A 14,652-nucleotide genomic window follows, 5' to 3' on the forward strand; every position below is an offset into this window, starting at 1 on the left:
ACGGAGTCTTGCTCTGTCATCTAGGCTGGAGTGCACTGGTGCTATCTCAGCTCACTGCAACCTCTGCCTCCTGGGTTCAAGCGATTCTCCCATCTCAGCCTCCTGACTAGCTGGGATTACAGGTGCATGCCACCACGCCCAGCTAATCTTTGTGTTTTTAGTAGAGACAGGGTTTCAACATGTTGGCCAGGATGGTCTCAATCTCCAGATCTCAAGTGATCTGCCTGCACTTTCCCCAAAGTGCTGAGATTACAGGCATGAGCCACCACACCTGGCCCTGTTTTATTTCATACTTACGGTTTTATGAAATTATATGACAGGTGTTTCTTTCTTTCTTGATATTTAATCGGTCCCCCTCACTCCAATGCCAGCCTCGTGAGGATAGTGGTCAGGCTCTTCCTGTTGAATTCCATTTCCCCTGCACCCAGCACTGCATCTGGCACAGACATCTGTGTTGGGAATGACACCATGAATCGATAAAGATAGAAATGTATCTTGCTTTAGAGATACCTTCATGGTCTCCAAATACGGACCCATAAGAAATTATTCTGTATGCTCGAGGGCTTCTCCCGTGGACACCTCCGCAGAGGGACGCTGCCTTGACCCCTGGCTATGCTCCTAGCCATCGCATACTTTTTTAGGAGATGTGATAAAATACCTCTGTCCTGTATCATTCAAAGTATGAAAATGTACCAGAGAGAGAAATGAAGACAAACTCCCTGCCAAAATCTCTAAAACAACACATTTAAGTGTTTCAGAAGCGAAGTGAGGACAGTGTGTGTCACATCATTGTGTCTGGCCTCCATGGGAGCTGCTCCAGTACCCCCAGCGAAGGGAAAGTCCTCTAGGAGCATTCTCTGGTAGATGCGGATCTCCACAAAATAACTTGTGCATTTGTCTGGGGCTAAAATTTTCTCCATTCATGAATATGAGATAAACCCCTAAAAATGTCCAGCTCTGTCATCACACGCACCATCTTCACAACTTTTGTAGCAGCCACGTCTCTTTCAAACCTTCCACCTGTAACTCACGCAGCCAGTGTAGACAGATGACCAGAGTACCACCTTTAGCCTCAAGCTAAACAATGATACCCGTGAATTTTGGGCTTGATGTGTGAATTACAATTTTTTCTAAATTCATTGAGAGAGGCATGGACAATCACAATTTAACGATATATAGACAGTCCCTGACTTACGATGGTTCAACTTAATGATTTTAACTTTATGATATGCAAAAGCAGTACGCATTCAGTGGAAACCATGCTTCGAATTTTGATCTTTTCACGGGCTCACAAGTTGTCCAAGGGTACCCTCTCGTGCTGCTGGGCAGCGGCCACCCAGCCATGAGATCACGAGATCGAACAACTAATCCTCTGCCATGTCCTGTGCTGCCAGGAGATTTTGCCCACCTGCAGGCTCATGTGAGTGTTCCGAGCACACTGAAGGTAGGCTGGGCTGAGTTATGATGTTTGTAAGCTAGGTGTATGAAATGCACTTTTGACTTCTGAGATTTTCTATTTGTGGTGGGCTGATTGGGAGGCAACCTCATCATGAATTGAGGTGCATCTGTATATGTTTTTCTGGGGATCCCTGGGAATTGTTAGCACAGTGCTGTCGGTACTTACACCACATATTGAGAAGGACATGATTTGAAGTGGAAAGGAGAACAGCACAGGACTGGATCCAGAAATCACTCATTGAAAGGACGTGTTGCTCACCGGTCACGGAGCCAGAGTGTCAGGTTTGAATCCTGCCTCTGCCACCTAGCACCTGTGTGACTTTAGGCAAGTCACTTAGCCTCTCTGAGTCTCAGTTTTGTCATTGTGAAATGAGGATAATAGCGCCTAGCACATGGGGCTGCTAAGAGGGTTCAGTTTGTTCATCATCGTAGAGCATACAGAACAGTGTCTGGAATAGAAGTGTAATCATTAAATAAGTACTTTGGTCGAGAAAATAAAATGAACTCACTTAACTCCACTACAAAGCATAGTTTGCTACACACCCAAAAAGAAAAACAGAATCACAATTTTGCATAGGCATAGAGATCCCATTAGTCCAGGGTGAATGGGGAGGACCTTTAGAGGGAGAGGTCATAATATGCAATGTCCCAGAACAGACAGTAGTCTATCTGCTGGAGATTTGATTTAGAGGAGAGGGCCTTGCAACTTGGAGAGCAGCAATATCACCGAGGGAAAGGAGAAGCTATATTTGGTGAATGGCCAGCAGCGCAAACTGGTAGAGCATTAGGTGAAGTGCGGCGAATCAGCCAGGTCCTGAGGAAAGGAAGGACAAGTGTAAATAGGGGAAGGTTTTGAATGCTGAGCCGGAAAACAGACTATTACATGGGAATCATTGGAGAGCCAAGAAAAGTTTCACAATAATGAAAAAGGTGACGGGATCACAGTGGAATGAGGTGAATACAAACCCAGGCAGCAGACTAACAGGGTAAATGTTTAACAGTAGGCTCCAGGAGGAGGTAGGAAGAGCCACATGGGATATGTGGGGTTTGCCATTTTCCATGGTGTAAATACTCCCTCCATGGCTGATGTAGAGCTGCCCACCTGAAGTCACTGAACGTGGAGCTGAAAGGAGATTCACAGAGTCAGCTTGTATGCATCTGTGTGTACCAGCTCTTGCACTCTAGAGGCTTAGATCCACAGTCCAGTCCCAGCACGGGCACTTACTAATTGCACAAACTTGGTTGAGGTCAAAGGGTTGTTAATCCCTTTGACGTTCAGTTTCTTTATCTGCAAAAGGAAGAACATAAAATAAGACATCAGAAATGACGCTTCTGATTATTAAAACAGAAATTGAATGAGGCTAGGAGCTTAAAGTTGAGCCTCAGGGTGGCATTCCTTCCAGAGGCTTCAGGGGAACAGTTTCCCTGCCTTCTGTGGTTTCTAGAGGATGCCTATATTCCTTGGCTAATGGCCCCTTCCTCCATCCTCAAAACCAACAGGCAGCATCATCACCTCACCTCTCTGACATTGACACCTTTGCATAAGGACCGTGTGATTATATCTGGCTTACTCAGGTAATCCAGGCATATTTGTCCATTCTCACACTGCTGTTAAAGACATACCCAAGACTGGTTTATTTATTTATTTATTTATTTAGAGATGGAGTTTTGCTCTGTCGCCCAGGCTGGAATGCAGTGGCACAATCTCGGCTCACCTCAAGCTCTGCCTCCGAGGTTCACACCATCCTCCTGCCTCAGCCTCCCAAGTAGCTGGGACTATAGGCACCCACCACCACGCCCAGCTAATTTTTTGTATTTTTAGTACAAATGAGGTTTCACCATGTTAGCCAGGATGGTCTTGATCTCCTGACCTTGTGATCCACCCATTTCAGCCTCCCAAAATGCTAGGATTACAGGCGTGAGCGACAGCGCCTGACCAGTAATTTTTTAAGAAAAAAAAAAAAAAAGAGGTTTAATGGACTCACAGTACCAGGTGGCTGGGGAGGCCTCACAGTCATGGCAGAAAGTGAAAGTCACGTCTCACATGGTGGCAGACAAGAGAAGAGAACTTGTGCAGGGCAACTCCCCTGTATAAAACCATCAGATCTCGTGAGACGTATTCACTATCATGAGAACAGCATGGGAAAGACCTGCTCCCATGATTCAGTTACCTCCTACCGGGTCCCTCCCACAGCACATGGGGACGGTGGGAGCTACAATTCAAGGTGAGATTTGGGGTGGGGCCACAGCCAAGGACAATCTCCACAACTCAAAATGTTTAACTTAATCACATCTGCAAAGTCCCTTTTAGCTAGGGAGATAGCATAGTCCCAGGTTTTAGTAATTGGGACATGGATAGTTTAGGGAAGATATTCCCCCAAATAGGTATTCAGACTGGCGCAGTGACCATAGAGTGCCCCCTATGTGTGCATACACACATATTTCCAAAGAGCTATTTATCATCACTGACATAAATACACACATCTCTCTATAATACATGTTTCTTTATAAAAGTGTGTATATACATACATGTGTGTAGTAGGTGTGTGTGTGTTTGAATAGGGAGATATCTATGTGTGTGTGTGTAAATGGTAGATGAGTCAGGCATAGTGGTTCATGCGTGTAATTCCAGCACTTTGGGAGGCCAATGTGGGAGAATCCCTTGAACCCAGGAGATCGAGACCTGCCTTGGCAACAGTGGGAGACTCTTTCTCTCTATATAAAAAAAAAATCAGTTGAGTCCGGTGGTGTGCACCTGTAGTCTAAGCTGTGTGTGAGGCTGACTTGGGAGGGCTGCTTGGACCCAGGAGGTCAAGACTGCAGCGAGCTGTAATTGTGCCACTGCGCTCCAGCCAGGGCAACAGAACATGCAGGAGTTTAATAGGGGACAAATGTAGGAACTTAAGCATTGGTCTTTAAAGGAAACAGACGCTTTATCATAAGAGGCAAAGAGTGTTTGAAGTTTGTAAGTAGACCATGGATTTAGGGGAAGGAAGATAAGAGATCCTTTCTGGTGGGTTCTGCTTTCTGAATGAAGTGCAGGTCATCAGCTGAGAATGGGCTAGGTGTTGGGTGGAAGGTAGTAGGTCTGACTGGTTATTGTTAATCTTTGGGTGGGGCAGTCATTGGTGCAGGGAAATTGGAAGGAGGAAGGGAAGTGAGCTGAGGTGAGCAGGAACTTGGATGTGGCCGGTGATCCTGAACACCGCCTACCTAAGTTCCTAGTGGCATACCTCTCGGTCTGGAGCTCACAGGACTTGGGGTGGCTCACGGAAGATCTCTCTGCTGCTGTCTGCTACAGACGGTTTCCCCTCAGTCCCTGCCTCTCCTCACCTCTGATCCTCTCACTGAGGCCAGGCAGGGTCCCGAGCCTCAGCCTTTTGTGGGGGCATCTGCCTCACCACTGGGCTTTGCCATTCTGAGCATGTCTGGACCCATCTGGTCTGGAAGGAGCCCCTCACCCACTCTTGAGGAAGGCTGCCCAAGTCACATTAAGTTGGATATTCTTTGTGATTTGGGGTTTTGGGTCACATTCCTGTTTAATTGAGGATTGGCTTTTCTCCCTGTAAGATGGTGTTGTTGTTTTCAATGAGTTTTAAAGGAGATGAGTAGAGTAAGGTCGAAAGTTCTTTATTTGGACTTATTGAATGGAAATTCCAGAACATTCTTCCATGGATATTAGGTTACAAGCCTTTTCAAATTTGTATATTTTCTGCTTGTTTATTAGCCAATTTGATTGCATATTTTCCTTGCCAGTACATAACTAATGCAGCATCTACAACCACTAGAAAGAAAAAGAAAATGTAAAAATCAACCCAACCAGAGAGAAGAAATTTTAAAAAACTAACAACACAAATTTGTAATAAATTTAAAGTGTAAAATAAGATAGCATGAATAAATCTAAACATATGAATAAAAGAAAAGCCCACAATCAATATCTGTTTAGATACTGACACTAAAGACAAGTGACACAGAATACGTTAAAATAAACATGACCAAATATAGTAAGAAATTGTCACAAACGCCAAAAAAGAAAAGAACAAGAAATAAAAGAAAAAAGGAAAAACAGAAGGGAAAACTCTTTTCATTTCAGAAAAAAAAATGCAATTCAAAATTAAAAGGATTTAAAAAGACAAAAGGAAAGTTTTTTAAAAACAGGAGACAAATACACCAAGAAAATATAATGGTGAAGATACTTATGTACTGTCCAACATATTGACGACACATACAAATCAACTGTTTTTCCAAAAGTATTGGGGACACAACACATTCTTTTTCTCAGAAACTGACAAAGCAGACAAAAATAAGAGATTCTATAGAAAAATTGAGAGTGCAGTTACCAAACAGCCCCTCTATGCTGCTGTATGTTTTTAGAATTTCATACCAGTCTTTGGATTTTAACTTTTACTTGCTTTCTAGAATTATACAAGCTTTTTCTTTCCCTTCTTTTTTGTTTGTTTTATGGAAATTTTTGTATGAGAGACGATATAAATGCATGATTTGTTCATTTTAACAATCTATTACAATAAATGTATGATTTGTTCATTTTTAACAATCTATCACATATATAGATATATAATATATATTATATACATATGTACATGTATTATATATGTATATAATATATAATACTATTATATGTTATATTACAATGTTATATTATTATATTATACACATATATTATATATAATTATATATATATTTTTCCTAATGCAACACCTCTTTGATTTAATTCTCGATTTTGTTGTCTTGCATTGTTATTTTCCTACCTTTGTTTTTATTAATGCTTCTTTAGAGATCTTCATTTAGATTTTGTTTTGGGATTCTCATTTTGTGTGTTTAATTGATCAATTTTATTCGGTTTAATAATGATGCTATTGAAGATTATGAATTTGCTTTTGACTACATCTTTGGCTGCTTCACATATGTTTTGATGTGTAGTATTGCCATTATCAGTAGCTTGTAAATATAGGATAATGGTAAGTTGTATTTTGATTTTGATTCAAGAACTGTTAAGTAGTTGGGTTTCTCTTCCCAAGTAGATAGCAGTGTTTCTGTTTTGCTGTTGTTATGAGTTTATATTCTGGTGTATATGATCATAGAATATAATTTAAATTATTTCTGTAATTTCTTTATTATTGTTTCCTTGTGGCCTTATATATGATTAGTTTATGGGAAGGTCCCATGAACACTTTAAGTGAGTGTATTCTCCATTGAGATTATAATAGCATTAGTTATTTATATCTTAATGTCATTTTTTACTTTCCTATACTTCATAAGTCAGAGACTGAAAAAGGAGGTATGTAACATTTAAGCAAATTTTAGTTACTATTAATTTCTACTTGTAATCTTAAGAGATTTTGTTACATTAATTTGGGGGCTGTATATACTTGCATAAAATATCTACAATATTTATGCACTGTGAATTGTGTCTTTTTTAAGACCTTTAATTCAATTACTTATTTTTACCTTGAATTTTACTTTTTTTTGTATTAAAGTTGTGACCCCAGTTTTCCTTCTCTGTAGAATATCTATGCCTATTCTTTTTGTTGTTTACTTATTTATTTATTTATTTTTAAAATACCTCAGTCAACTTATTTGAGTTCTCTTGGAGACAATTTATAGCTTAACTTTTTTTTCTTTTAACTTTTGAGCCAGCTCGAGAGTCTTAGTCTTTTAATGGGAGAATCTAAGCCACTTATATATAATATCATAACTAATAAATTTGTTCTTCTGTTATATTTTGTTTTCTATTTTTCTTGTTTATCTGTGTATTCAATCGATTATTCAGTAAACTGTTTCTGTCCTCTCTTCTCAGTTCTTCCCACTAATCTATATGCATAAAAACCAAAATTTAAGTTATCAGAAAAGTATAGTTGGGCATATTTTTATTTGGTTATCACTGACTAAAATAAAGCCATATCTACTGATATCTCTTATGAAGATACAAATTCGGTCCACTTTAACTTTCTTTTGCTCCCTACGTCTATTGCCATTTTAAAGTTTATAGTGTGTGGATTCTGAATTTTTTATTACTATTTTCAATGTGTGGGGTTTTGCCTGCATTTAAAACTCTATCTGAACGCACTCTACATTTAAATGTTTTCAGCGCTCATCTGGTTCTCATTTAACATGGTTTTCCTGTTCTTGAGTACTACACTTTGATTAACCTTATGGTGTCCCAGATAATAGGCTGCAGTGATTTTTCAGCAACGGAAGATACGGTATACATTTTTGTTTCTTTCTGTTGCCCTCACAATTACCAGAAAAATCCTCAGGGCAAATAATTGTTCAATTCGATAATTGTTCAGTTAGAACATTCTTCATCGTATTTCTGTGAATATTTATCAGTATTTTTTAATATCCAATTTTGTACAGTGGATGCAAATGAAGACAATCTGATTTTTTTTTTTTTTTAGTTTTTAAAATTTTACTTTTTAAATAAATGCTTATAGAATTACCTTTTGCCCTTGATGGGAATGTATCTTTAAGAAATACCTAAAAGGTGATGTTTTCGGTTTTCTCTGGAATCAGTGAAATATCATGATCTACTCTGAATATGTGTATGTGTATAAACCCAGGAATGTTTTCTTTTTTTGCCTTTTAATGCTGCTGCTTTTGCATTTTCCTGGTGTCTTCATTAGGAGCTCCGTCATCTGAATGTTGAACATCTAATATGCATCTCACATGGTTACAGCCTCTTACTGATCATTTCCATTCCTTTGCCTTTTCTATTTAGCTGTAGGGAAAGCTTCAAAAGCTCCCCTTCTCAGATGATAAATTCAATTTTCTGCATTTTTCAAATCTGTGTTATTGCATCTGAAACCACTTTAAATTCCTTACTTTTAATACTGCAGGATCTTCTTCCATCTCAGTCTTATTTCATTACAAAACAACAAAGGCTCTGCTTTTCTTGACGATTGTGAGCTCCAAAGTCATTTTGTATAAAAGGTACTTCAATATTCTATGGTAAATACTCTTCAAAGGTATGTTATTCCTCTACTTCTTGAATGTCTTTCTGAATTTCCTTCTGTTACTCTGCAGCTTTTATTGGTAGGTCCTGTTCTCCTTCTGTTTTTGTTTATTTACATATCCTTCACTCTGAGCGGCATTTTTTGCATTAGCGTTGCATGTTACCATCTGACCCAGCATCCCCAGGGGGACGGTGAGGATGCTCCGGGGTGTTGACATGCCCAGCAGGGGAGATCCCTTGCCCCAAGGTGCCTTCTGTGAGTTGGGTGCAGGGGCCACATGGGCACCCGTTTCCTGTAGGTGATTTTAGGTTTGGACTCATTCCAGGAGCACAGTGTGGCTATGTCAGACCCCCTGCCCCATCACTGTCTCTGTTAGGGAAGAACAACATCAGCAAGATGCCTTGATGTTTTAGGTCTTTCTGTGCAGCGCAGCGCCCCCCTATGCTTGAGTCTCTGATTCAGCTGATGGCAAAGCTGGTTGGCTCCCAGCATTGGAAATATTGTCAGGTGTGGGAGCACCCACATGGCCCATGGCCTTTGCTCTTACAGATATCAGGGTAGATTTGTCAGCTGCCTAGATATCATATATCTTACAGATATCTACTCAGTTGACAACTGTTTTCTTTCTATGACAATATCATGCTGAGGATTGCCAGATTTGGGAAATAAAACACAAGATGCCTAGTCACATCTGAATTTCAGAAAAACACGATTTTAAAATATTTATTTTTAATTATAAGCATGCCCTATGGAATATTTCTGTTTACTGGAAATCAAAACATAATTAGGTGTTTGTGTTTTGTCTGGCAGCCCTAATCATTCTGTTTTCTATGTGAGGTATTTGAGTCCCTTGTGACTCCCAGTAATTCTTGCAGTCTATGGCATGCAGGTTGTACCTAATTTTCAGCATGAATGTAGATTTTTTTTTTTTGCCTATTACCATATTCTATTAGTTATTGCTTTTGAGTCCACATAGGGGAAAATTGAGAGTCTTGTGCTCACATTGCCTTCCTCCCATATTTTTTTAAAAAGTATTATTCAGGGAAAAAAACGATCCTTTCAAAAATGTTAAAATTAATACAAAATCTCTCCCAGACCACTGAGTTGCTTCAAGATGTGAACATGCCACTCTCCCTCAAGTAAGAATTACAGCCATGGCACCCAATCAAAGAGTAATTTTTGTCCTTAGCAAATGATTAACTGACATTTACTGTGTATGGCTTGTTTGTTATTTAACACTTTGCTAATGTTTATGTTAAATATAAATGGTGTCCTTTAGTGGTAGTAACCACTCCTGTAGGGATGAGAGGATAATGAGTTTTATGATGCATTCTGTGCATCGTGGAATATAATTGGCATTATTTTTGTAGTATTATTAAAAAAAAGAAAGGAGCCAACACTAGCTTGAGGTTGATATGGAGCAATTGTAAGCAATAAACATTTAGGTCAGATACCAGGCAAAATGACTAATAGACCATTTGTGGAATAAAGCTAAGAAGTTACTTCCCTTCAAATGACGTTCGCAGTGACCCCTGATTGCCTTATTGCTTTCCTGAATAAAATCAGAGGACCCAACGTCGTTGCCCTTGGAATGTGTAATTAGCTGCGCAATTAAGTTTTCTGGCCTCAAGTAGTCAGGGTCAGATGTTCAACAGGGAAGTTCACGGAACCTTGGTATCTGGCATTAATGTGTAACCGTCTGTAATTTGGTTGTCTGGCTTTGGCTGTTTCTAGCACGAATGGCAACAGAGTGCCGAGGCAGCTCAAGGTACTTGTTCTAAGTGGTGCCAAGATGTGTTTTTAACAATAGGGCAAGCTGTATCATTGATGTAGGTCTTATAGGAGTCTCATTACACGGAGAGGCCCATCTTCCTTAGTCGCATATCACCAGGATTACATGGAATTCTTAATGGGATAAAAGGATCCAGGATTCTGATTACAGGGATGGAAGCAAAGAGGACAGTGAATAACATCCTAGCGTAAAAACAGAATCTGCTCTTTGTAACATAAAAAGCATAATACCGTTGTTGATTCATTCATTCACGTGTTTATCAAATATTTACTGAGTACCTGATATTTACCAGGCACTCTCTTAAAGACTGTGAATACAGTGGAGAAAAAAGCCCTCTATCATTTCTGCTCCCTGCCTTATCCCACGCTGGAGTGCATAGAGAATTACAGCAAAGCAGAACGTGTTTTGATGCAGGAAGTTGGGGATGCTGCAGAAAAACCCAGATGGAGAACATAACCCAGAATCATACAGTCAAGGAAAGGATCCTAGCAAGGTGACTTTGATAATGCAGCCAGAGAGGTCACAGAAATGTGGCTAGGCAAATGGGGAGAGGGTACCGAGAGAGGGGATGAAAAATCCTCTGCCTCTTCTTTGTTTTTACTATAACTCACATGTGAAAATACAAGTTTAGAGATAATATAAATCAGGAGTTATTTCCATAAAGTTAAAACATGTAATCTTTTTAAGGCATGAAGTCCCTTTTTATATCTATGATATTTTGATTTTTAAAAACAAAAATCCATATTTATGACATTGAACCCTAGGAAATTGTCCTTTGGGTGGGTGCAGACTGCTTACTTATAAGCAGTCTCAAATGGTTCAGCCCAAGACAAGCCTTAATTGTTTAAATGGAAGCTCAGCCTGCTGTGAGTTTGGTAATGCCGTTGATTGGAGAGATTTTTTCATCCAGGGCCTTCTGTAAACTCAAGTTGAATACATCTGTTGAACTTCTTGTCTAGAAGTTAAATTAGATGCAGCTGACACCCTGCGGTATCACAGCTGGGCTGAGGCTACAGTGCTCCAGTCAGCCCCCTCGTGCTACCAATGGGTCCACGGGAAGCAAGGAGGGTCAGTGACCTGCTCATGGTCTTGCAAAGCCAGAAGCAGGACCCCTGCCTCCGAGCTCTTGGCTCTCTCAGCTGCTGGCAGACGACTGCCGAAGAGGGGTCCTGACTCGGGTAGGCATCATGCTTCCAAATGTGTGTTTGCGTGGGCCTTTGAGAAAGGTGACGCCATGAGTGTCTGAGTCATCAAAGATAATTACATGGTGACTGACGAGAAGGGCTTCAGCGTAACTTGTGGAGCTTTGCCTAGAAAGTCAGCATTCCCGGAGCCAATAGTTTCCATTTCTAAAACTCCTTAAATTGGTTCTTTGGATTATGCAATTGCTCTGCCTGCATTTTTCTTACAGCATGTAAGACCACCTATAAAAATAACATTTTGGATTTTTCTCCCCCTGAGGGAGAGATACGTTCAGTGCGGAAAAATGAACAATGGTTTTTGTTTGTTGTTGACCGCCTAGTGTCCACAGGATGTGGCTGGGATGGAAGCGAGGTGCTGCCCTTGCTTCTTAGGTTCTAGGGTCCAGTGTTTCACAGATGACTTGGAGCATGTGCTTTGTACACCTGGCCCTGGCACATTGGTGTTGTGGTCACATCATCTCATCTATTTCTGGAGGGCCCCTCCCAAAATATCCTTCCAAGGTCTTTTCTCTGCATCTCTCCCCTTAACTCCAAGCGGGGGCAGCTGTACATTGTGTGATTTATGATTGTGCATCTGCATCTATTTTTGCCTCAAGTCTGTTACCATTTCCCATTGGACATTTCCTTAAATGCAGCATGTGTGTATGGGTGGAACACACACACACACACACACACACACACACAAAGAATCTGTATTAGGTGAAATGTGGACATAGCATTGATCCATGTGTTGAGAAAGTCGTTCCTGTTTTTACCCATCTCAGTCTGTGTTGATTCAATGGGATGGTGCCTCTCTGTTGATGCTAGCTTGTTTGTGACAGCTTTCTAACACTTGCTCATTTCTCCTTTTATCCAAAAAAAAAAAAGCAAGTCTTTACCATAACCCCATAAAAACACCATTACCACGAGTTGAAATTTTAAAACTTCATTTGAATTATATTTATTTGCATGCTCAACTTTTTTGTAGGTTAAATGATACTGGTTTTCTACTTAGGTTGGTGGCATTTATTTCTTCTGAAACAAATAATATGAAGCGAGTACATTGGATTAAGAGGTTTGGGTAAGCAATTGCATAATTGGCATGAAGACAGGGTCCTCTGTGATGAAGGGGCCACGCAGATGTCTGAAATACCGGTAACAGGACCTAGCATTACTAACACCTGAATACCGGTAACAGGACCTAGCATTACTAACACCTGAATACCGGTAACAGGACCTAGCATTACTAACACCTGAATACCAGTAACAGGACCTAGCATTACTAACACCTGCACTGCGATTCCCTCCCCACAGTGACGGAAGGTCGAGGGATCCTTGAGAGCATCCAGAGGTTTTCCTTGCTGCCCACCTACCTCCCCGTGACCTACCACATCAACAACGCTGACGTCTCCTTCTTCCTGAAGGAGGCCAACCAGGATATCATGAGGAACTCCAGCCTGCAGTCCCGGGTGGAGTCGTTTCTGATTTACAAATCCAAGAGGCTGCCTGTTCTCAATGCCAGCTACGGGCCTTTCTCCATCGACCAAGTGGTGCCCCAGGATTTAATGCTACCTTCCAACCCGTTTGGATTCACCAACAAATTTTCTCTGAACTGGAAACTCAAAGCCCACATCCTGCGGGACAAAGTCTACCTGAGCCGGCCCCAAGTGCAGGTTCTGTTCCACATCGTGGGCAGAGACTGGGACGACCGCAGCGCCGGGGAGAAGCTGCCCTGCCTGAGGGTCTTCGCTTTCCGAGAGACCAGAGAGGTGCGGGGCAGCTGCCGGCTGAGGGGGGACCTGGGGCTGTGTGTGGCCGAGCTGGAGCTCCTGGCCAGCTGGTTCAGCCCCCCCACGGTGGTTGCCGGGAGGAAGAAGTCGGTGGACCAGCCGGAGGGGACCCCCGTGGAGCTCTACTACACCGTGCACCCAGGGGGTGAGAGGGGGGACTGCGTCAGGGAGGATGCGAGGAAAAGCAATGGGATCCGGACAGGCCACAGTGACATGGATGAGTCCGGGCCCCCCTTGCAGAGGATCGGGAGCATCTTCCTTTACCAGACACACAGGAAACCTGCCCTGAGAGAACTGCGCCTGGACAACAGCGTGGCCATCCACTACATACCAAAGACCGTGAGGAAAGGAGACGTGCTGACTTTCCCTGTTTCCATCTCCAGAAATTCCACTGAAGATCGCTTCACGCTGAGGTAAGTCGTTTCCCAATGTCTGTCTGTACCCGCCCGTCGATCAGGTGTTTTCCAGAAGCTATTTGGCCGGAAGAGTTGTGTTATCACTCACCAAAGTGGAGCCGGCCTTCCCGTTTTTACAAACTCCATCTGCACTGCAGAGACCAGTCTGATCTTTACGGGTTGGCAATGTGGTTGTGAGAATATTCGTCTGAATAGATGTTCCAGGCCATTGATAGGGCAGTCAGGGAGATGCTGATGGTATGCCTTTTGCCTTAGCTTAGGGTATTATCAGCAAGTTTGGGGAATGCTAAAGTTATCCAAGAAGGCTTTTCAAAATTGGAGAGTTAAATGCCTCCCAGCTGAAATGAGACTGCAAATGAAATGGCAACAGTTGTCAGAAAGGACAGGGAACAGGGTTTTGCCAACTCAAAATCTATTCCAGATCTGTAAGTTCTAAGTATAATATGGTACCAACCTCAAAGTTATCATTTTGTGTCTCCCTGGAAATAGAACTTAGTGTTCAAAAAAATAAATGAGCATAATGTGTGAAGAATATACAGTAGAATTTGTTGAGTTTCTTATATAAGAATATACCAAAGACAAGACATTGAAAATAAGCTCTGTGTACTTTAGAATAAATATGGGCTGCTTTTTACTTTGGAATATAATGTGTGAGAGAAGCTACTTGCCTAGGCTTGATTGTATTTTCATTATATAGTTTTAGTTTTATTTTCAACACAGGCAAGTTTGATTATAACAGCTGTTTAGTAGAAGTGTTACTGGGTTATTAAAAATGTCCTAGCACTGCTGTATAACTCAACAATTTGACCTGATGTGCGATGTAATAAAATGTGTGTTATGACTTCCGAAATTAGCGCAACTGTATGTAAGATATATTTCATATGTGGGCTTACAGAGTTCATCCAATAATGACCAGCTGTCTATCCCCTTCATATGGGAGTTACGGTTGCCTTTTCTAGCTTTTCTTCTATTCTTTTTTCTGTTCTATTCTTTCTCCCTCTTTCTCCCTCTCTCCTCCCCCCTTCCCACTCCTCTTCTCCT

At 41.3% G+C, this 14,652-nt stretch overlaps 1 protein-coding gene across 1 annotated transcript in view; it reads left to right on the top strand.

Annotated features, from left to right (window-relative positions):
* The window catches only part of TMEM132D (transmembrane protein 132D), an 838,093-nt gene that overhangs the window by 192,622 nt on the left and 630,819 nt on the right, over nucleotides 1-14,652 (top strand). The window contains exon 2 of the mRNA XM_011961236.1: nucleotides 12,720-13,608. Within this exon, the coding sequence (XP_011816626.1) occupies nucleotides 12,720-13,608 (889 nt within the window). The remainder of the gene's footprint in view (nucleotides 1-12,719; nucleotides 13,609-14,652) is intronic.

Source organism: Colobus angolensis, unplaced genomic scaffold (genome assembly GCF_000951035.1).
Source record: "Colobus angolensis palliatus isolate OR3802 unplaced genomic scaffold, Cang.pa_1.0 Scaffold115, whole genome shotgun sequence".
NCBI lineage: Eukaryota > Metazoa > Chordata > Mammalia > Primates > Cercopithecidae > Colobus > Colobus angolensis.